The sequence below is a fragment of the Ochotona princeps genome, chromosome 20 (genome assembly GCF_030435755.1).
Source record: "Ochotona princeps isolate mOchPri1 chromosome 20, mOchPri1.hap1, whole genome shotgun sequence".
Classification (NCBI taxonomy): Eukaryota; Metazoa; Chordata; class Mammalia; order Lagomorpha; family Ochotonidae; genus Ochotona; species Ochotona princeps.
The window spans coordinates 24458474-24481081 of NC_080851.1; the positions used below are offsets into that span (position 1 = coordinate 24458474).

The 22608-nt window shown below is 55.1% G+C and overlaps 1 protein-coding gene across 1 annotated transcript in view; it reads right to left on the reverse strand.

Annotated features, from left to right (window-relative positions):
- Positions 1-9569: 9569 nt before the first annotated feature.
- The window catches only part of MINDY4 (MINDY lysine 48 deubiquitinase 4), an 89239-nt gene continuing 76200 nt past the window's right edge, over positions 9570-22608 (reverse strand). Inside the window, exons 16-18 of the mRNA XM_004582397.4 lie at positions 17146-17326; positions 16720-16792; positions 9570-9998 (exon numbers count right to left, since the gene is read on the reverse strand). Coding sequence (XP_004582454.2) covers positions 9950-9998; positions 16720-16792; positions 17146-17326 — 303 coding nt within the window. The 3' untranslated portion in view covers positions 9570-9949. The remainder of the gene's footprint in view (positions 9999-16719; positions 16793-17145; positions 17327-22608) is intronic.

Genomic DNA, 22608 nt, shown 5'->3' on the forward strand with positions numbered 1-22608 from the left:
TGGGTGGGCAGAGTCCAGGAGGCAGGCTAAGGGTCTGGTTCAGGGCTGTGTGCAGAGATGATGCCCACGGGTGCGGCTGTATCTCTTGCTAACCAGAAACTTCTATGATGTACAGACAGAGCGAAAAGGGTGGGAGTGGGGGTTGCAGGGGCAGCAGAGGGGTGAGAAGGTGGGATGGGGACCCTCTCTGGGCCAAGCTCACAGGCAGGGTGGCAGCAAACTGTGACCTTATCCCCCTGGGTGGGAGAGGACAGACCATGGTACAGCATACACTGTGTAGGGGCCTGGGTGACTTTTCCAAAAGTGCTCAACTTTCCTGAATCAGAGCCTGGGGGTTGAGGCGGGAAAAGAGGGCAGCACAATGCCCAGCTCATCCTGTCAAGGGGGTGGACATTAGAAAACGCTGGGCCTCTGCTCTGACCCTCTCCTACTGCCCACCCCCTGAATCCTAGGTACTGCCTAATAGAGGCGACACATGATCCCTCTCAAATCAAAAACGGATTTAGGGGCTGCCAGGAATGGTCATTTTCTGGGCCACTGAGTCCCCGGCCCCTTCTCTCTGCCTGCCCCAGCCCCACCTGCCTGAGCTACAGAGCCAGGCCCACTTGTCCTCCAGATGAGCTGGACAAGGTCCCATGTATGCCTGGTGAGCAGCTCTCTAAGCCATGGGCCCAGCCTGGGTCCCTGGACACAAGACAGGGCAGGTGAGTGGGGTGCCATCAGTTCAGCCTAACATCCATGAGGGTCTTGGGCACCACATCCAGGGCTGGAGGCAGTTTCTATTCTCTGGCTTGGTGCAGTCCTAAGGCCTGCTAAGGCCACCCAAGGAGAAAGGGGTGCCTTCCCATTACCTCCCACCCCTGCCCCCAGTTCAAAGGGAGCTCTCCTTAGAGGTGTGTGGTCATCTCTTCCAGGCCTGCCCTCATTTGGATGTCCTCATTCCGTACCTGGCTTAGTGGGGAGAGGTTCCTAGTGGGGCTGTGGAGAGCAAGCATAGAGGTCTGGGTCTCAGGTCCTTTCCAGTCTTGGGCTTCTGCTGGCCACACTCAGTCTCCTCCTCTGCCCTTGCTGCCCAATGAGAGGCCAGCTCCTCCTGGGATTCTGGCAGAGACCCCAGCAGCTGCTCCCCCAGCGGAAAATCTGGAGGTCTCTCTCACATGCCCAGCCCATCTGGAGGCCCTTCCCCTCCTGGAGGCTGTCTCAACAGTCCAGTGTCAGGTGGGGATGCTATGTTTCCACAGAGCAGGGAGAGGCAGGGTCCTCCATGGAGTCATGTTCATTCTTTTTTACCTCCTTGCTTTCCTGACACTGGTGGTGGGAGAGGGGATGGGCAGTGCCAATCTTGCCTCAGCCCCTTTGCCCCCTCCCACCTGCGTTACATGCAGCCAGCCTTTTGGAGCCTATGGGGCCCCAGCAGCGGGGCTGCCATCTTGTCTAATGAGAAGATGATGATCCGGCCCTGGCCCCCTGCATGGCCTTGCTCTGGGTGACTACTGATGCCTCTGAGGGGCCAAGGCTGGAGGACTTGGGGTTGGCCCCAACCCAAGCCACAGAAAGTTGATAACCATGCATGAGGGCAGCAGTCCAGGGCAGGCCCCTGAATGCTCTGTGGAGCCAGAGCCCTGCTTGTGGCCCTGTGCAGTGCCAGCCAGAAGAGAGCTACCGGCCAAGCCTGCATCATACATGACCTCATCTCCTGCCTGTCCCTACCCTGCAGGGAGGTGGTAAGAGGAGACTAAGGTCTTGAGTTTCCAGGCTGATGGGAGCCCCAGATGTTGAGGCGGCCAGAGAATCACCCAGGCAAGGGTGCGAGCTGAGGAGTAGAGCTGATGGGTCAAGGCAGGAACAATCAGAGATGCCCTCCTAGAGAAGGCGGGGTTTGGAGTGACAGAATCTCGGGATGTGACAGGATCAGAATGACTGCTTAAAATCCTAGTTATTGGGAGCTGGCACTGCACGTTAAACCACTGCTTACAACCAGTATCTAAGCACCAGCTTAAATCCCAGCTGCTCTGCTTCTGATTCAGTTCCCTGCCAATGTCTCTAGAAAGACTTGAAGGGGTGGGTCAGATGCACACACAGGGGTGCAGGCAGAGAAGCTCGGGGTGGGGACATCAGGGTGTGGCGGGAAGAACCGTGGAGGCTCTCACTTCCTGTCCTCTTCATATTGAACCCAGACGTTTTCACGTGTAACTTTGGAGTTCTCTGGGATGGCCATTGTCCTGGGGACTCTGCCAGCCAGTGCAGGGTGGGCTGAGCCTGGACGTCTAACCAGGTGATGTGCACACTGATGACCCCAGGAGCAGACCAAAACTCCTCTCCAAGGTGGGACGAAGCTGCTCATGGTGCAAGAGGGATAGCCACGGAGCATGGCTTCCTTTTAAGAGTTTCCTGGGAGTCACAGCAAGAAAGCGAGGACATGCTGACGGGAACAGAGACAGCTGCCTGTTTCTAGCAGACAGCCTGGTCCTTGAATCTGGCTGCCCGGAAGAACCAACCAGACTGACTTTCAGGTATTCCCAGTAGTGAGCTGGTTTAGACGGGCAGAACAGGGTTTTCTATGGGACCGGCTCAGCCTGGGCACCTCCATAGGATGAATTTTTTTAAACATTTATTTTTATTGGAAAGTCAGATACACAGAGGAGGAGAGACAGAGAGGAAGATCTTCCATTCACTGATTCACTCCCCAAGTGGCTGCAATAACCAGAGCTGCACCAATTCCGAAGCCAGGAGCCTCTTCCGAATCCCCCACACAGGTGCAGAATCCCAAGACTTCGGGCCGTCCTCGACTGCTTTCCCAGGCCACAAGCAGGGAGCTGGATGGGAAGTGGAGCCACTGCAATTAGATTCAGCGCTCATGTGGGATGCTGGCGTGTGCAAGGTGAGGACTTTAGTCATTAGGCTATCACGCAGGGCACTGTAGGATTAATTCTTGCTGCAGAGCCGTGGCTTGGCCAGCGCCAGGGCCAGCGGCCAGAGGAAACCATCCTTCAAGCACTCACTGGCTCAGACATTAGCAGGTTCAGGTGTGCCTGCCCATGGGCAGAGAGGACACACCGCGCAGCTCTGCCATGCAGCCTAAGGGGTTGGGGTCAGGCCTAAGCCACAGGAAAGGGGCGAGGTGGGTCTGTGGGTAGTGGAAGAGCCCCACCCTTTCCCAGCAATCAGGAAAGGCTTCCTGGAGGAGGGAACATGGCACACAGATTTGTTTACAGGAAGGAAGGGAGGTGGTCCTGGGAGAGGAAGGTCCCTGCTGAAGGAGAGACGGGAGAACGGTGGGCTTCCGGCGTACCCGCAGCGACTCTCAAACCTCCAAGAGGGGCTGGTGGGTGGCGGAAGGTGTGCTGCCCCACCCAACTGCCCGGAAGGTGCCCAGACCTGCATTGGAAGGACCTTGGGCCACTCTCTACACTACCCTGGAGTGCCCTCAGGGAGCCTCATGGCCCCCCAACCCCAAGGCCAGTCTGTGTGGGAAGTGGAGCTGAGGACACGAGTTCCCTGGAAGTGAGCACAGCTGTAGCCATTTCAGCCTTGGGACAGACGCTGCCTCTGCCTGGCCTCCTTCTCCCGCCAACAGGTGCAACAAACGCACGCATCATTGGAGAGTGCCATGGGGTCCCATGGGTCCCACTCATGCCTGCCCGGGGCCAGGGGTGATGAAAGCACCTTTGTGATGGAAGCAACAGGCAGGATCTGATGATTTTCCAGAAGCGGAAATGGAAAATCCTTGTACACATAAAACCAAGGTGTGCCAGCCCTGGCCGGGAAGGAGGCAGAAGCCCTTGGCAGCTCTGGTGTCGGCTTGTGGGGCCACGGGAAGTGGGGTCTGCGGGGGGCTGACCCATCACCCTGGCTGGTCCACTTTCCATGTGGGGTGTGGGGAGAAGGCTGAATGCCGGAAAGGCTGGACTCCCACAGAATTGCTCAGGGAGGTAGAGACCAAGACACAGATATGCCCAGAGGCCCCACAATCTCAGGACACACAGCATGACAGGAGGGCAGGGCTGCAGGAAGCCCCTCCATCCTCACGGCCCTGGCTCCCAGACTTGGGAAAAGGGGCCAGGGGAGTAATGGGGAAGTCCTAGGCCTCTGTTGTCTGCCACCTCTGAGATTCTGTTTCCCTACCTGTCACCAGGAAGGCGTGAACGCCAGACCTGGAAAGAGCTATGTGGGGTACTTGCCTGGTCTCCCTTGGTCTGCCTGGGGAAGGGTTGCCCCCGAGTGTGTATGTTCAGAGTGGGCACTAATACCCCCAGAAAGGAGGGCAGGCATGAGGGGCCAGGCATGAGGGGCCAGGCATCTAGCCAGCTGGCCCAGGTGCAGCCCTGGGGCTGCGGAGAGGCAGACAGGGGACCCCAGGGGTCAGTGCACCGGATGTGACTAGTTGGCCTCACAATACTTAGGCCATTGGCACCAAACTCAGTGTCACCCCCTCTCACATCCCTCCCCCCCGCCCATTTCTGCTTTACCTCTCCCCAGCCCCAGGGCTGCTCCTGGGACAGAACCTCAAGTCTGTGGGCAGGGCCTGGCCAATCCTCACGCCTCCCATCCAGCTTCCAAGGAACCAATCCCTGCTGGGCATTTGCCAGGCACCATGCTCTGTCCTAAGCACTTAAAACTTTTTTAAAAAATCGACTTTTATTTATTTATTTATTGGCAAGACAGAGGGACAAGGAGAGACAGACAGAAGAGCCTTTGCTCATCTATTGGAATACTCCTGAAATGGCCACAACAAAAGGCAGGAGCCAGGCACTCCCTCCTGGTCGCCCCGCGTGTTGATAGGAGTCTAACACTTGGGTCATCTTCCGCTGCTTTCCTAGGTACATTAGCAAGCAGCTGGATCGAAAGCAGAGCAGCTAGAACTCACACTGGCACTTGAAAATGGGATGCTAGCATTGCAAGAGGCAGCTTAACCCAAGGCTTCACGGGAGTGGGAGCCTTTCTGCCTGAAAAAGGGGGACACTTTCCATGCTGCCCACTGGACCTCCAACTACAAGCTGCCACAGCCGTGCTCCTAGCCTCGGGGAACAGAGTGGGGATATAGAGTCTCTCCAAGGGTACAGAGAACCAACTGCCAGCCTGGCTGTCATCCACAGAGGGACACAGAGGTGGCCAGGCCCAAGGGAGCTGGGCGGCCCAGTCCAGCTGGCCCAAGGTCAGAAGCGGCAGGGAGAACAATGGGCAGTGGGTCCAGCCATGGCTGGAGCTGGGATAGCGGGCACTTCCTTGCATTGAGGCCCCCTCCTTCATAGCTTGCCAAGGAAGACGGGCAAGGGCAGCCTTTGCCAAGGGGCAGGATGTTTCGCAGGCAGTAGTGGGGAGGGCTGCACTGCCTCCAGGCAAACAGAGGCAGACAGAGGGCATGGGCAGCAAGAGGAGGTGAGAGGGGAGCAATGAGTTCCAGTTCCTGGCTCCCTACCTACTCTCCACCTGCTTTCTAGAAGTTGGAATCTTTCTATTTATCTGACCTTCCTCTCCTGCAGCAACTTAGACACACTCCCTGCCCTGTTCTGAAGCCCTCCAGGGCTCCCCAGTGCTCACAACTCAACTCACAACATGCAGGGCATGGCTTCACTCTCATGCCAAGCCACCCCAGAGTACCGGGGGGCGGTGCCCTTCCCCCAAGCTCCACACCTCATGTAAAGTCCAAGAAGGCAGGGAGCCCAAGAGCCCACAGGAGATGATCAATAAGAGAACAATCCTTCCCTTGCCTGTCCTCACACACACAAACAGCAGTCTGTTTACACAAATGTCCTAGTGGAATTATGGATCCCTGACTGTGCTGGAGTGGGGGCCAGGCCAGAAAAGGAGTCCCTGCTTGGGGAGGTGGGTGGGCACATGCTTATCATGGCTGGGGCAGGGAGGGGCACTTGGCCTGGCTTGCCCTACAAGATGGCAACATTCTGGGAGACAGAAAGTGCCCGATAAGCACACAGGAGTGCCCTTATCAAGGGCCACAGGAGCGGCGCCAGGTTTAATCTCCAAACCACACCCGTAACCAACGGTTCAGACTTTAGCGCCTCTCCTCGCCAACACAGGGCCGCGTAGGCAGTCAGCTGGGAGGTGGGACCGGGGGCGGCAGGTACAGTGCAGGGAGGGACTTCCTCAGAGAGGGGCAGTGAACTTAGGGTTTCCTCTTAGGAAGGTGCAGGTTCATGAGGGCAGGTAGGACGGAGGAGCCCCAAGCTATGAGCTAAGAAATAGCACTGTGTGCACTGCGTGTGTATGTGTACATGCTTCTGTCTCTGTGAATGTGTGTATTCAGGCATATGTCCATGTGTACGTATGTGCAAACATGTGTGTGTCTATGTATACATGGATGCACGTGTGTCTGTGTGAAAGTGAGTATGTAAAAGTTCATGTACACATCTCCATGTGCATATCTGCGCATGAATGTGACTGGGTGTGTGCTAGCACATGTGTGAGCCTGCTGCATGTGTGTGAATGTGCATGTATCTATGCATGTGAGTATGTGTGTGCAACAGCAGGGGAAGCTGTCACCCAGGAACTCCCATCCAACTCACCAGCATCTGGACTGTCCACAGAGCATCTGTGCAATTCCTGGGGCTTGCAGCTGGGCAGTCTAGGAGAGCTATCCAAAGAGGCAGCCTTGGAGCTATGGGACAGGTGGGATGTGACAAAAGGGCGTGGGGAGCTGAGGGTAGGAACCCAGGCAAGGCTTAGGCAGTATGGGGCCACCAGGGAAGCAGGTGTCACGATTTGGGGTGGGTGGAGTGTTGTAGGGCAGCAGGCAGGAGGCAAGGGAGAGGGGCAGCTGGAATAAGCTCCTGCCTTCAGCCCCCTCGGATTCATTTCCTTCTGCCCAAAGACCACCTGCTGGACTGGCCTGTGAGATGTGAATACACAAACTGAAACGACCCCTTAACAGGATCCTTAATTCAGGAGTCCTGCCTGAGCCTCAAGTTTCCCATTTGCCCCAGCGAAGAGTGGACAGAACACAAGGTAGATATTTTATAGGACTGTGGGCAGGTGTGTGGGATGACTTGAAGAAGGCCACTGCCAGGCCCCAGCTCAGCCCAACCCAGGCCAGCAGGGCGCCTGCGAGTACACAACGAAGCTGCTGGGTGTGCATCCTTGGCGCTCGTGCAGGCCGGCACGGGTGCAGTTCTTCCACCTGCCTGCCAGCCCGCACCACCCCACCCCAGCCCGCAGGGTGCACAAAGTAATCTCCACTATCGCAAATGCCTGGCATTTTTGCCTGGCAATGACAGCTCCCACAGCCCCGTAGGATTAGGGCCTGAGTGGGGGTAGGAAGGACTCAAGCGGGTGTGCAGAAGCACCTATGAGTACACTTGGCAGCCTGACGATTCCCTAAAGGCCAGGGGTCCCAGCAGGGTCATCTCAGTTGCCTCTCATGGGTGCCACTCCTTGCTTCTGCACTGCACCACTTTGCCTGGAGAATCATATGCCTCCAGGGGGGCTCCTGGCCTCTGCCCAGCACTCTACAACCCTGTCCCAAGAAGCCCTTAAGTAGGGCTTTGAGCGATTTCCTCCCCACACCCCAGGACAAAACACTGTGGTGCCCCTGCTGCTGGGTGTCAGCTCCCCCAGGCCTCCAGTAGCTCCGGCTGAGACTCAAGGGCAACATGGACATCCCTTCTCTTAGCATCACTCTCGGTGAGAACCACCTTCCGCCCAACTCTCGGTACCTGTCAAGACTGCTGGTCCCTCACTTTCGGTGCATTCACTTAGCTTCACAATGACCCACAAGGCTGTAGTTTCACAGACAGCTCAACCAGAACCCACAAAGCTCAAGCCCAGTACTTCCAGCCATATGGGCATGGTAAGCAGTGGACAACTTCATGCTCTTACCTCCTAAGGTACATTCTCACACACATACCTAAAAGCGAGCTCTCCTGCTGGTCGCCTGCCCTTTTTGCACTTTATCGTGGGGGCTGCCTGTGCATTTCCACACCAACCCCCTACAAAATCCTGAGCTTCCCCAGGGGTGAATATGATCCACCCAAAGATGCCATCACACACCAATCTGATTTGAGCACCAGTACTACTGGGATCTCCCTGACCCCCAAAACAGTCATGCACACAGGGAGCTGAGACAGAACAGTGAAACCCCAAATCTGGCCCTTGAGACACCAATCAACTCCAGAACCCAGCTCTCTACCCTTGGACAGCATCATTCCAAGTTCAAGGTCATGAGCAAGGCTGTAGATCCTGAATATTTATGTATACAGGCACTAAGATTTCAGTATGATTGAGGGGGCAGGCAGGACTCCTCCTGAGCTTTCTCATGTTCTCCCGGGGAAACCATGCACCTGGTGGAGAAAGCCCACGTGTGTGGAGGCCTGGGGGTGGTGTGGGGGACTTGCCATAACTTCAGGCTGGGGAGGGAAGGCGTGGTGCTGGCCTCACTCATCTAACACTCCAGGGCACCTGGAGCCTGGCTCCCATGAGAGCATGTTCAGCATGGTTTGGCCGCTGTCTTCTAGCTCGGTTCTGGGAAGAGTGTGTTTTCTTGAGCCCTGCCAAAGGCCTCCTGGTCAGGAGGTTAAGTAGTTTCATTGAAAAGATACACTTTTCCTTCCCAGGCTGATAAACAAGGCTGCTGCAGGGAAACCGGCTTCCTGCATCCGCGCGCTCAGCTGGGGGCGGCCCTGGGCCCGGCCAAGCAAAACAACGCAACAACATTTCCGGGATATATAGGAAGCATTTCTGCTAGAAACCTGCTGTGAATGGCCACGGGAGTTTACACAGCAAGCCCCGTGGGGATCTCGGTATGGCCAGGACTGAGCCACCCCTCCTCCTGGCCTCTCCCCAGATGCATCCATGCTATCACTGTCACATGTTAGTCCTGCCCTCCTACGTGTCTGTCACCTGCACAAAAAGAGGTCCCCCTTTCAGCCAGGACTACAAGGGGACCCCAATCCAGGGCTGCCTGTTTGTGCCAGAGGCACACACAGACACTAAGCTGCCATCCAGGGCACCAGGCAGACACAGCAGGGAGGCATGTCTGGTCCTGCACATGGCCATAGGCACAGATCCTGGGGCCAGCTCATGGCTGGTAGCTCCTGGCTTGTCTGTGGACAGCCACGTGACAGCAGAGGCTAGGTCTTTGGCCAATTTGGTAGTCACCTCCTGTTGTATTTGCACACCTGCCAATACTACGTTTAGGGATTTTACCCATCCCATCTTTGATCCAACACATGGAGGCCCCCAAAAAGCTCCCTGCAATCACTCAGTGGCACCATGCCTCCCCTAACCTCTCACCACTGTCCTTTGCCTCCTCCCCAAACCCTCTCTGGGAGCCCCCCTCCTTACCCATTCCTCATGGTGATTCACAAAAGGATCCAGGCCTGCCCAGAGACATGCTTCCAGCACTGAGTTAGGGGGAGCTAGGGGGAGCCTGAACTGCCTCTGCCCAGCCCTGGACCAGGAGACCTCACCTGTCTGCACAGTCCCTGGTCAAAAGACATCTTTGTCTCTAGTCCTGGGATCCGGGTCGTCCCTCTTTCTGTCCCCCACCCCTCCTGGCCACCATCAGGGCACAGTGCACATCCCCATTTAAGCAGTAGAATGTACGGGTCTCAACACAAGTTTGAGCCTTGTTTTATAGAAAGCCAGCCAAAGACATCTCCAGGGCCCACATCAGGTGTCTTGGTGAGGGGCCCAAGAGGATAGCACAGAAGGGAGGCAGGCAGGCAGCAAGGCCCCACTACTGTCCTTCCAGTCTTTGGCAGTCAGGGTCAGCCAAGAGGTCCTGCAGCCAGGCACAGGGCCCTCAGCTCAGTCCTGGTCAGGGTCTCCATGCAAAGGAGCTGGGAGGGTCTTGAGTGCACCTGGAACAAAGCTGGCCCAGGTCAGGGTGATGCTCTCCTCAGAGTCGCGCCCCTGAGGTCCACAGGGGGTGTGGGGGTTTGGGTTCATCCCCAGTGAGGAGCAGTGGAGACATAGGGCTCACCCCATCTGAGGATCACAGGATGGGGTCCGAGCCATTCCAGTTCACCAAGGCGCCCTTCCACCTAAGAGGAGAAGGGTAAAAGGACAGAGAATGAGCGCTGTAGCCATTCAGTCAGAAGCCTACCTCCTACTTAAAGGCCCTTGGCTTCCACTTGGCTCGCCTGGGCCTCCCACTCACACAAACCCATATGTAGTCCCTGATGACACACGCATCCACCAAGGACCTGAAGTAGCAGGGAAGGCTGAGATGGCTGGAGATCTGTTCATGTATTTATTCTACAGTGCTCTGTGCCTGGATCTGCTGGGTCCCCTGTCCACAGGGAGATGCCTGCACATCCGGGCCCAGCAGCATCCAACCCCTGTGCTTAGGCAGGGCAAATCCCCGACTGCCCAGGTGCAGGTGCAGGGCACAGAGAAGGGAAGAGAGGCACAGGGAGCTCTGGGAAATTCTGGGGAGCCTGAGGGCAGGGCAGGAATGTGCCTTGGGGTTCAATAATGACTTTATGACTCTTCAGGAAGCACAGAGTAGAATTAAAGAACGACTAGAGGTGAGATCCAATTTAATGGTGGGTTCAAATCCCAAACAAAAGTTGTAGGTAAGACCAAGAGATTTCTGAACGCTACATTTTAATATATGATACTAATTTTCTCAGGTCCACAGGAAACATGTTATTCCTAGCAAATGGAGTAGCCGAGCAAAGCCCAGCATTGGGTCAATTCCACCTGGTCACCCAACCTAAGACTGCAGGGAGAAGGAAGTGGACACTGCTGCTGCCAGCTTGTGGTAGAGTCTGAGACTGGGACCTCAGTGCCACATAATGAGGTCTGAAAAGCACCATAGTGTGAGACTATGGGAAGGAAGGTGCGTGCATGGGCTCTCAAAACCTAAAGCTTTCTTTCAGAACTAAAATTCCTAATAACCACGGCAGAGGGGATGACATAAGAGCTGCTAGAAGCAGACAGAGGACAAGTTCTCCCATGTAATAAGCACTGCTGTGTGTCCTGAGGCAACACACGGGCACCCAGAGTGGCCATGTGTGGCCCCCTCCCTGTCCTCCAGCCTGCATCCAGATTTGATCAGCACTGGATGGTGGTGGTAGTGGTGTGTATATATATAAAAACAACTGCATCTGTACTGAATGTTCAGACATCTTGTAACTCTTCCCCAAAACTACACACAGTATCCACATTGTCTTAGGTTTTGTGTCATCCAGGGATGACTCAAGTGCCTGGGCATGTTAGTGGGGGCATACAAACACACAGGACAGCAGCCCTTGGGAGGCCCGATAAGCCAGGCCCTGTGGGTACCCCAGAGTGACTGCAGTGACTCTTCGGACACTCAGGCCTCTCCTCCCACCCCCAGAATTCCCTTCTTCTTTGGTCCCCTGGTTTTTGTGCTTTATCTCTCTCTAAATATGTGCATTGCTGCACCTGTTGCCTCCATGCCTCTGATGCTTGGACTGGAGGGGATAGTGGGGTTTGCTCTCTGATTGTCCCACTTACTTCCCTCCTGGTGATAGGTGCTTCTTGGTAGCGGGAACATCTTTGGGTTGCCTGCACAACAGGTGAGGCACAGTGCAGCATCTCTTGCTCCAATAGGGAAGCTTAACATTCAGGTGGGATCTGAACATTCAGGTGGGGAGAGGGAGGTGGTCTACACTGCCATCTTCACCACACTTCAGCTGAGAGCACTGACAGCAAGTACCCCCATAACCCGAGGGACCCATGGGGATATGGACCTCAGACACAGCCCTGCCCTACCTGACTACCCAGCCAACACCCTGAGAAACTTGGAGTAGCCCACAAATTAACGTTGAATCTCATCTTCCTGTCAAAACACGTGGCATGACACGCTGGAGTCAGTGGGCCATGTCTGCTCAGCCATAAGTGAGTATAACATGGCTTTAGAGACGCTTCCCAAACTACCTCCACGTTGCCTCAGTGCCACATAATGAGGTCTGACAACACCCCATGGTCTCAACCCAAACTGGGCTGTGTGCTGTCCAGGCGCCCAATCCTTCCATGAGGCCCCGTTTCCCCTCCTGGACCATTTGAGCCCTGGGATCTTTGTGGCCACATATGTTCAGTGCATAAAAAAAAGTCTGCAAAAACTTTCTTTTGGTAAAACTAGAACTTATGAAACTTGTTTTCTTTTTTATTGTTCAAAACTTCTGCTTTCATTTTATTTGAAAGACACGCAGAACTCCCATTTGTTATCTCACAGGCCCAAGTGACCTCAAGCAGCCAGGACCGGAGTCAAATTGTAGCTAGCAGCCTGGAACTCAATCTGGGTCTCCCACATGGGTTGTGGGAACCCAAGTACTGTGCCTCCTTGGGTGCACACTGGCATGAACCAGAAACTCCAACATGGAATTGTGGGTACCTCAAGGGGTCTTCTAATGGCTATACCAAACACCAAGTCCCTACAACCATCCCTAAGAGCTCTTCTCTCAAGACTAAACATTGAAAGAACCACCTTTGCCAGGTTAGTTAACTGGCAGCCCCTTCACCACCAATCACACTGAGTTAGGGTGAGCTCCACTCATCCCATGGTGGGTCAGGAGTGGGCAGGCTGGTTTTCTGGGCACCCAAGCCCACGTCCTGTGCTTCTGAAAGTCAGGTGGGGCCGATTCCCTTAATGGAATTCATCTGCATCATGGTGTTCATCTTCCTGGTTGCAGACAGCAGCAGCGCAACTGCATTTGGACAACCTGATGCGGCCAGACAGGTGAAGCCGTGCACTGGGTGGCTGTTTGATGCTAGAGTAAGATGATGTCCAGGGTTGCTCATGGAAGTCTTCCCAGCAGGGAAAAGTGGCCATGGCCTGAGAGGCACAAACCGAGCAGGTTGCAGGAAAAACAGCTTGGGGAGGCCCGCATGCGCTTCAGGCTCCTGGGCACAGTGCGCCAGCCATTTGTGGCAGTCCATGCGGGTTGAGCTGAGTGGAACACGCTGCCTGGGGATTCTAGTTCCCTTTCCTTGCTCAGCACCGCAGTCTTGGAGCAGATCATTAAAAAGCTTTTATTGGCCTATTAAGATCTGAAGGCAAACACTGCAGCCTCAGACACCAGGCGCACTTCCTGATTCCAGAAACCAACCCCCACTATGGGAGTGAGTCGGGGAGGAGTGTGGGATTGGGGAGGGGAGAGATGTTCTTGCCCTCATCCTGGTTCCCAAGGCTATGCCCTCTCCATCCCACCCGGCCTGTACCCTGCCCACTCTCACAGGCAGGTGGAAGCTCCTCCTAGGATCTTTTAGGCTACAACCTCTCATCTCCTGGGGAAAAATGGGGTAGGTTGGCTTCAGGGTAGGGGGTGAGTCATGTTCACTGTGACCCTAAAAATGTTCACAGAAAAATGAATTAAAATCCAAGTCTACTCTGGTGCAAACCATTTCGAAGTTATATGCATAGTCTCGTAACACAGATTTTCCGTGAACTTTAAAATAAAGAACCCCTAGAACCTAACGGATTCTAAATTTCTCTTTTTCTGCATCAAAAGAAATGGATCTTTTACTTCCACTTTTCCACATGCTTTTTGAAGCTCCTACACATATTTGAAGACCTAAGCAAGTCTCGCCACCCTGAACAAGAGGCAGTAATGCAGAGAGAGTACAGGAAGTGTCTGAGCGAGGCAGCTGGCGATGATGACAGATGCTCTGGTGAAAGTGGATGAGTCAGCTACAAGGACAGGCGACAAGAGGCCTGCGTGTGCGACTGACACCACACAGAGACGGAGATGGAGCATGCCCGCGGGAGAGGACGCTTCTCCACTCACTCCAGCTCCTGCTGAGGAGGCCACCCTCTGTGTTCCTGGGTGCTCAGCAGCTTCCCTCAGTAGTGATGTCTAAAAATGTCCCCACATGTAGCCAAAGAACCCCAGGGGAACAACATGGATCCTGTGTGTGATGCCAGGCAAACACCATGGTCCTGGAGTTCAATTCGACTTAGCAGTGGCAGACTACACATCCTGGTCACCCTAGCCCCCGCCCCCACCCCAGGCAGGACCAGGCAGTACCTGCCTCCGTGGATCTTCAGTGCTGATCAAAGTTGTTCACGTGCTGGAGAACAAGACGTCTGCTAGAGCCCCGATCAGCAAGGGGACAGAGGCAGGTCTGCTAGTAAAGCTCCTGACTGCTAGGAATACAGCAGGGACCCCACTGGCTTGCTCACTGTCTACTTCCAAACAGGCCTGTGTGCTGGTCTCCATTACAGTGCTCCAGCCGTTCGGAACCAGCTCAGGATGAGCCATGTGGTCTCCTGCACCTGCAAGCCTTGACCCAAGATGTGCCCCCAACTTCTTGTCTCTCAGGATCAGATCCAGGATCCCTGCCAGGCTCAGTATAGACCACTCTGGCCTGTCCCAGAGCCACTGTGGCCTTGACTCAACCCTTCCAGGCAGGAAGCAGGAGAGAGGTTGCTGTATGCATCTGGATTGGAGATGACCCTGAACGAGCCTGTTTTTTGCAGACAGCTGGAGGGAAGACAGAGTGGGGGCCAGGCACACATTCCCCACACACACAGTGGTAACAGGAGACTCTCTAGGCCTGAGACGTGCGTCACGCCAGGGAGCAGCTGCGGCACAGGGATCTGGGGATGCTTCCAATTAGGATGCTCCCCTCCGAGGGCCAAGCCAGCTAGGTTAAGCTTGTGCAATAAAGTCACACTGCCCGCTTGGTGACCTTCCCCTGCACTGGGACAGGGTCTAGAAGATGGTCCTTGTGCTGCTGTGACTCAGAGTGGGACTGGGGTTTGGGTTTCTACCCTGAAGACTCATCTCTGTCTATAAAACAGGGGCCCCTATCACATGGCATCCAAGGACCTCTCTGTGACTGAAGCAGCTGGGTGTAAGGCATGTCCCCAAACAGACAGCAGAGCTGTCTTAATTGTGGTCAGTGCATCTCCCTGGCCTGCAACCAGACTGGATCTCTGCTTGACTGTGAACTCTGTGAAAGCAGGAACCAAGTGTCATCCAGCTGTGTCCTCAATGGAACCTAGGCCAGGGATTCTATGGGAGTTCACAGGACAGGAAAGAAATGCCCTAGCTCTACCTGCCTCCCAATCTGGTCAGCAAGACAGCACAAGCAGTCGTGTGCACACCACTGAATCTATTCAGGGGCTTGGAAATGACCTGAGCTCAGGCCATAGCAACCCCTTCCTAACAGGCAGCCCCAAGAGGCTGGACCTGTCTGCAGCAGGTCTTCACCGTGACCTTGCAGGCCACTTTCCCAAGTTTCCCCATTTGAGCTGTTTGAGAGTCCACACCGATGACAACATGCAAAGCCTTTGTAATCCAACCGCTTGGAAAAGGCTGCAGGAAGCTGGACCTGCTGGTTCCCATTACAGGGTTATCTGATGGCTGCAGATGAGCAGGGCCCTGCCTCCCTACTCAGCATTCACTCCTTGGCTTCTTGGAATAGTGCAATGTGGCCATGTAGACTATCCCTGTAGGCCTACTGTGGCGGGGAACAGTGGGGAAGGACAGGCAGGTAGCCAGGTCAGGTGTGCAAGATACCCGGCAGTCTGCATCTCACCTAGTATCTGACTCTCACAAGGCAATAGAGGGGGTGGGGGGCAGGCACCACCCTTACAGGTCACCAGAACAGTGGTGCACAACTGGGGTCCCATGGCCAGCAGCACTACCTGGGAACCCCGAGAAACGCCAGCTCGAAGACCTCTACTTTGGAGCAAATGTTCCCAAGGGGTGGGCTTTCCACTGGATATGTTCTCCAGTCCCAGATGGCTGGGGCGAGTCTGGAACAACTGGAGTGCCAATTACCCAAGAAGGGACAGGGAATGGTGGGCTGCTCCTGGAAGGGGTCCAGACACACAGCCAAACAAAGCATTCAGAGCAAGGGTCCCGTGACTCCAGGGGTGGTGGAGGCTGGGTCCAGGGTGCCCGCCTGCAGGAAGGAAGCCTGCAGCCTCCCACGCCTCTCTGCAGACGGGGCCAAGGCCAGCGTCACCTCCTTTCCTATCATGGCCCTTCTCTCATCACTTTGAATGAGTGGCTTTGGACATGAAAGGAGAGCGACCTGCATGTGCCCTTAATCCTCCTGATGAAAGATGCACCGGCCCAGAGCCCCACAGGAATCTGCATCCCCGGCCCAGGGGCGCCGGCCGACGGACGGTGAACGATGGACAAGGTACAGAACGGATGTCCCAGCACCCTCTCCCAACTCCCTTTCCTGGTGTTCCCAGTGGGCTTGCAGCATCCCTCCTCCTCCAGCACTTTCCCCGTTCCTTATCTCCTTCTCCAGTCCCCTTCAACCTCCATCTTGCCTGTGGATGGGCAGCAATCCCAGGCTCCAGGCACTACCTGGACCAGCTGCGGCGCCTGGGCCCCTGTTTGCGTGCCCCAGCCTTGACCCCTGACCCCTGCCATTTCCCAAGCAGAGGAATGGAGATGCTTCTACCATGCCGAGGTCAATGGAGTCGTGACTGGTGAGACTGTAGTGGTGTCGAGGGCTAAGTGTCAAGGGCTGAGCTTAGGACAAGCGTGGTGCTTTCCTCCCAGTCCCACGACCCCAGGATCCTGCCCCCAGCTGCTTCTCCCTCTGCACCACTGTTGGCCAGCCAAGGCCAAAGGCTTAGGAAGGCTCCCTGGCTCTCCCAACACATGAGTGGTCCCAGCCAGAGAATCCCTAAGGGGGCTGAGCCTTGGGCATTCCCTCCAAGTACCTGCAACCCAGGGACCCCAGCCTCCTTCCTGCAGGCCCGGCCACCCCAACCATACCTGCTCCCTCTCTGCCCCCATTTGGAGACCAGAGCTGGGCCTAACTCACTTGGTTCTGATGCACAGCTCCAATGGTGGGACAAGATCTTTATCTTTGTCCTCAGGGCAGATCTGGGTGGTATCTGGGGAGGAGGGAGAGACAAAAGGGCACATTGAAGTCACCCTGAGGTAACAGGAGCTCTCAGGAACCCCCATTTCAGATGCAGCTGCCTCATCAGACAGCTCAGTCACCACCCTACTCCTGATTTCATCTCTCCCTTGACCCCAGGCCTCCCAGAGCCCTCCACTGCCTTAAAAAATAGACGCAAATTTGTCAGCATCACATCCGGGGCTCTTCACCCACTGTTTATGCTGTAGCCCTGAGCACCATCAGCCCCCACCCCCTGCAGGTACTCTCACATCTACTCCAACACCCAAGTCAGCCGCTGTGTGGGCGAGCTCCCTGAGGGCACTCGGGAGGGGCTGGGAGTCACACCTACGGTCAGCCGGATCTGCTCCTGCTGGTTGGCCAGGCCATCGTAGTAGTACAGGTCGAAGAGCCGCTCCGCCTTCCAGTCACACAGGAGCTGGGGCTGCAGGCTGAACAGGACACTGAAGTGGCTCTCACTGCACACCACCCAGATGGGGAAGCGAGGGGTCTTCAGGAAGCAGCCCACCTGCATGGGGTATGGGGAGAAGCCTGTTGTGTGACACACCGTCCCCAGGACAGGACCAACCCCAAGAAGCCCCAAGATGACATCTGTTCATGGTGCCACTCAGTCCAGAGCCCTGCCCAGGGCACTCCTTGCCCTGCACCCTAGGTCCGCTGTCACCCACAGGACTGATGTCACACACACACACACACACACACCTGGTTTTGCCCCCATTAAGCCCTCTATCTGCAATGGCTCCCAGTGGTGCTCACTCTGTATCCCACAGCTTGGGCCAGTCAGTCCTCCTCCCCTGTTCCTACCCCCTAGGCCCCAGGATGGCTGACTCTGCAGTATAGGACCATAGAACGGAGAGCCAAGAGTTTGAGAGCAGTGGAAGGTGACTGAGCAGAGCAGCCCAGCGCACCACAGGCATCCAGGAAGGGGAGCAGCAGAGAATGTGGGCAGGTCCACACCAGACTGGGGGACAGTTTCTTCTGCAAAGTCCTTAGCTGGTGACTTCATGGGGGAAAGGCAAGTCCCATGGAATATGTACAGAGCCCTCAGCGAGAGGCCAGCACTGTACCACAGGGATAGGAGTGGCTTGGGGCCACTGGCTGCTGTTTCCCTTGCCCACTCACGCCTGTGGGGCAGAATGTCATCCCAGCTCCCCTCAGCCCTGGCCTGGTTTATTCAACTCTGTATGTGCTGAGGCCAGGCTGCCTCTGCCCTAATCCCCAGGGCCCCGGGGAGATGTTTGCATGCTCAGGTATTTGCAGCTACAGCCTGCGGATTAAGGAAAGAATGGGAATTATTTTTTCCAGTGCAGAGAAGGGCAGACTTTCTTCTGGGGCCCATCATAGCAGGGTGGCCCAGCAGCTTCTGCTTGGGTCCAAGCTGCCTCTGGGCTAGCTGGAGGTACTGGGGGTGTTGAGGCTCTGTTCAGAACACCATGAACTAGGTCCCCTGGTGGGAATCTCTCCCGACAGTCACTTCCTCCAGAAGGCCAGGACACAGCATCTGCAATGTGCTCATCCCTTTCTTAAGATCCAGGTGCCCTGGCCCCAGCCCCCGGCCTGGCCCTGCGGACAGCGGCAGGAGGAGCTGGCCCCCGCAGCAGGGAGACTGGAATTAGATACCTTGAGGAACGTGGCCAGACGTGCCAAGCCCCATTGCACACTTGGCTTCCCTCCTTTACTGGAAAGCGGCTTTCCTGCAGCTGAGGGCGTTGCCTACGACAGCAAGCCTGGAAGGCGGCCCCAGTGCTCATTCACAGCGGGAGAAGGAGCGCCCAAGCAGAAGCATCACTTGAGTTTTTTTTTTCCAGCAGCAGGGACACAGGACAGCTGGCTGTAAGGAATTAAAGGCAGAACACAGCTGCCAGATTTCCAAGCGGGGAGGTTGTTGCAGGGTGGCTGGGGCTCTCATTCCGGAGCCCCCTTCCAAGCAGGTGGCACTTGGCAGCCTTTGGAGTCTTGGGTAACCAGAGGTTTGGAGTGGAGCAGAGGGCAGGCACAGTCTAAGGCCTTCTCCTTGTGTGTGCACCCGTCACTCAGCTACTTACTTGTAAGTGGTGGTTCTTAATCTCCTGGGGAGCTTGGGAATGACCCAAGGCCATTGTGGGCCACCAGGTTAGAAGAGGTGATTTGAAAGGATCGATATTTGACTGCAGGCAGCAAGTGTCTGCGGTCTGCTTCAGAGCAATTCTCACTTCCATCCCTGGCATTGTATTCACAATCCTGACCACAAGAGCTAGCCCAACAGTGTGGGCCTCACAGGATTAATGGGGTCAACAGAGAAACCACACGACCACACAAACACAGGTACACTGCACCATGCATATCTGAGACACTACAGGATTTGAGAATTCCTCAGAAAAAGAAAGTCACCACTTGGGACAGCCACATCCCATACAGAGCATGTTTGAGCCTCAGTCCTGCCTCTGCTTCCCAGCCAGCTCCGTGCTAATAATGCACTTGGGGGGCAGCAGAAGGTGTCCCAAGTATTTGGGTCCCTGCCAGCCTTGTAGAAGACCTGATCAGTGTTCCTATTTCTTGGTTTTGGCCAGGCCTAGCCCTGGCTGTTCTGAGAATTTAAGGATGAATCAATAGATACCAAACTCTGTGTGTGTGTGTCCTTCTCTTTTTGTCACTCAGCCTTTCAAATAATTAATAAGTAAATAAACTTTAGGAAAAAAATACTTAAAGATCCTGCAGGCTTCAGGGAAGGGACAAGATTGGAAGGGGAAGGGGACAAAGGTTGAGGTCAGCTGGGCTGCACAGGTGTCCAGGCCCATGAGTCTAGTGGCTTAGTCCAGGGTAAAAGTGAGAAGCAACCTGGGATAGGAGTCTGCCTAGCCCCCTGCTGTGGTGGATGTACACCTGGGCAATAGTGTGGTCTGCTGGGGGTGGGGGACAAGGAGGAGGCTATGGCTTCCAGAACATTCCCTGCCAGGCTTAATGCTCCTGAAGTCACTCCACAAAGACAAGAAGCATTTCACCTAGCGGTCAGGCCAGGAGCACCAAGACTAGACTCTCTCTGCACCTACACGCATGTCGGCCCCGTCACTACACAGCATGGCTCGCATTGGTGAGCCTCGCCTGGGCCAGCTTAGCAGTGGAGGGAGTGAGGGGACATTACAAGGGCAGGAGCAGCCACCGCTGAGCCTGGTGGGGGTCATGGCCAGCCTGTGACCACCCCCAGGACACTCTACTGTTGGGGCAGGGGCACAGCTCTCTGATACAGTTTCCTCTGGACCCTGCTATGGGTGCCACAATCCAGGCTGTTCCAAAGGCCATTGCTACTAGTATAGGGCACGGGTCAGGCCCCAACAAAGCAATTAGGAGCTTGGCTGCAAGTGCGGGCTCAGGCATTGAACCTGAGCTTCTAAATGCAATGAGGCTTGTCAGGACATGAAGGACCAGGGGCTAAGAGGGAGGAGCCAGCAGTATTCCACAGAGGGTCTGAATCAGCAGGCTCTGCCAAGCCTGTAGCAAAGCCTCAGAGAGTCAGTCCCAGGGAAGTGAGGAGGGGGCTCTGGCATGAGTGGGCTCAGCTACAGGGCAGGGAGAGCACCTCTCATGCAGCAGGGGACCTGACTCCCATTCCTTAGCCAAACGTAAGATGGCAAGGAGCCCTGGGTGGACCCAGGAGGCCATGGGAAGCAGCAGATGACCATGGGGCCTGCCTGGATGCCCTCAGCGGTCATTCACTCCTAGATGAAAATGATCTGGGACTGAATCTCCCATCCAGCACCCTCTATGGGCTATAGGAGGTCAGCGTGGCCATGAGCAGCACCCAGGGCACAGGAAGGAGAGCAGGACTCCTGGTGAGCCTGGCAGGGGCATCAGCTCTCGGTCATAGGTTTGCAGGCTGGAGTCTCTCAGAGGCTGGTGATGCTCACCAGCCCTGGTGCTTCCCACCAGCCATGTGGCAGCACTCCTGGTACACTCCCTAGCACAGCACAGCTGTGAGGGAGACACTCTTGTTTTGCCACCTGAATCTGCAACCCTCAGGTCTGCTTTCTGTGTCTTGCAGCTACACCCAGACAGGTGCCTGGGGGTGAGGCTGTGCCACATGGCCCAAGGGCAAAGGACCATATTACCCATACAATGGTACCACGGGAAGAGCTTAAAACCTCCCCACCTGCTTCCACTCTGTCACTCCCTTGCCAGGCCCTGGCTGAGAGTTAGTGTGGAGTGGGTCTGAAATGTACAGTGAATGAGCCTCACTCAGGCAACGCAAGAATCTTGGCAGGAACAGGCTGCATATGGACAGTCACTGCCACCCCTCAAGACATCCTATGCTGTGTAATCAGACACAGAAGGTGGATGCTAAGGACACAGAAGGTAAGGGTTAGAGAAGGTTCTGGGGCAGCTGGGACCAGAAGGCAGGGCCAGTGCCCCCTGTCTAGCCACCTCAACCCATGTCCAGCCCCTTGATGGTCAGCTGCTCACAGACTGTTCATGCTACTTAGATCCAGTCCTTTTTCAGATTCTAGACCTTGCTGCAGTGACACAGAGGGACCATGCCCTAGCCAACAGACCAATTGAGAACCATATTCCTCCAAAAAGATCTGTGGCAGTCTGAACCCAGAGCCTCCCAGCATGGCCTGACAGAATGCAAGTTGCTGTGGGATCATTAGCTCTTTTGTGTTTACACGGGGTAGCATGCACTCATTCCGATGTGACTAAGGGCCTTGTAAGGAAAGAAGATGGAGCTGGCATGGGACATAATGGTTAAAACTATCGCATTTACTTTTACCATATTGGTTACTCATTCCTATGTCAATTAATTCCATGGTGATGTAAATTTTTGCTGATGGTATGTTGGAGCTTTTAATTGATCGGGATGATAGTCTGCTGGCTCTGTCTTCAGACCAGAGAGTGTATACCTAAGAAGCCGTTGAACTTGACTGGACAATAAGATGCTAGACTCTATGTTTGGTATATGCTTGCGATGGGGGAATCTCAACTGAACTTGAACTGTGGTTATGCAACAAGGTGGAGGAATCCACCATGGTGGGAGGGTTTGGGGAGGGGTGGGGAGAATCCCAGTACCTATGAAACTGTGTCACATAATACAATGTAATTAATGAATTTAAAATAAAATTAAAAAAAAAAAAAAACTCCACCTGGAATGCCTGGGCTCCGCATAGGAGAGTCCCTGCATTTCAGTCCCAGCTCCCCTACCAAATCCAGCTTCCTGCTAATGCACATGCTGGGAGGGAGCAGAGCAAGGCCCAAGAACCCAAATCCTTGCCACCCACACAGCAGACCAGGCTCCTGGCTTCAGGCTGGCCCAGAATCACCGACTGTGGGCATTTAGGGGATGAACCAGAGGTGGAAGACCTTTCGCTTTGTCTCTCCACCTTTTTAGTAAATAGAATATTAGTATTATTATTATTTTACAAAAGAAGACACCCAGGGAGAAGACAGTGGAGCAATGCAAGAAGCAGAGATCAGAGTGTCACGTCTGTCTGCAAGCCCAGGAGCCCCAGGGGTGGTGAGGACGTCATGAAGGGTGGTAGAGATGAGAAAGGAGTCTCCCTGTGGCTTCAGAGGCAGCATGGCTATGCAGACACCTTGACCTTGGTCTCCAGAACCCCGAGATGCTACATTCTATCACTTCAGCCTCTGGTCATGGTATCATCATCCCACATACACACACTTACACACATATGCACATACATTCACCCTCACGTGCACATTCACACACACACCCAGCTCAGCCACTGGGACCCAGCCATGCCATGAGCCCCCATGGAGTCCTACCAAACAGCCAGAGTCAAAGCATGGCACCGTGGGCCC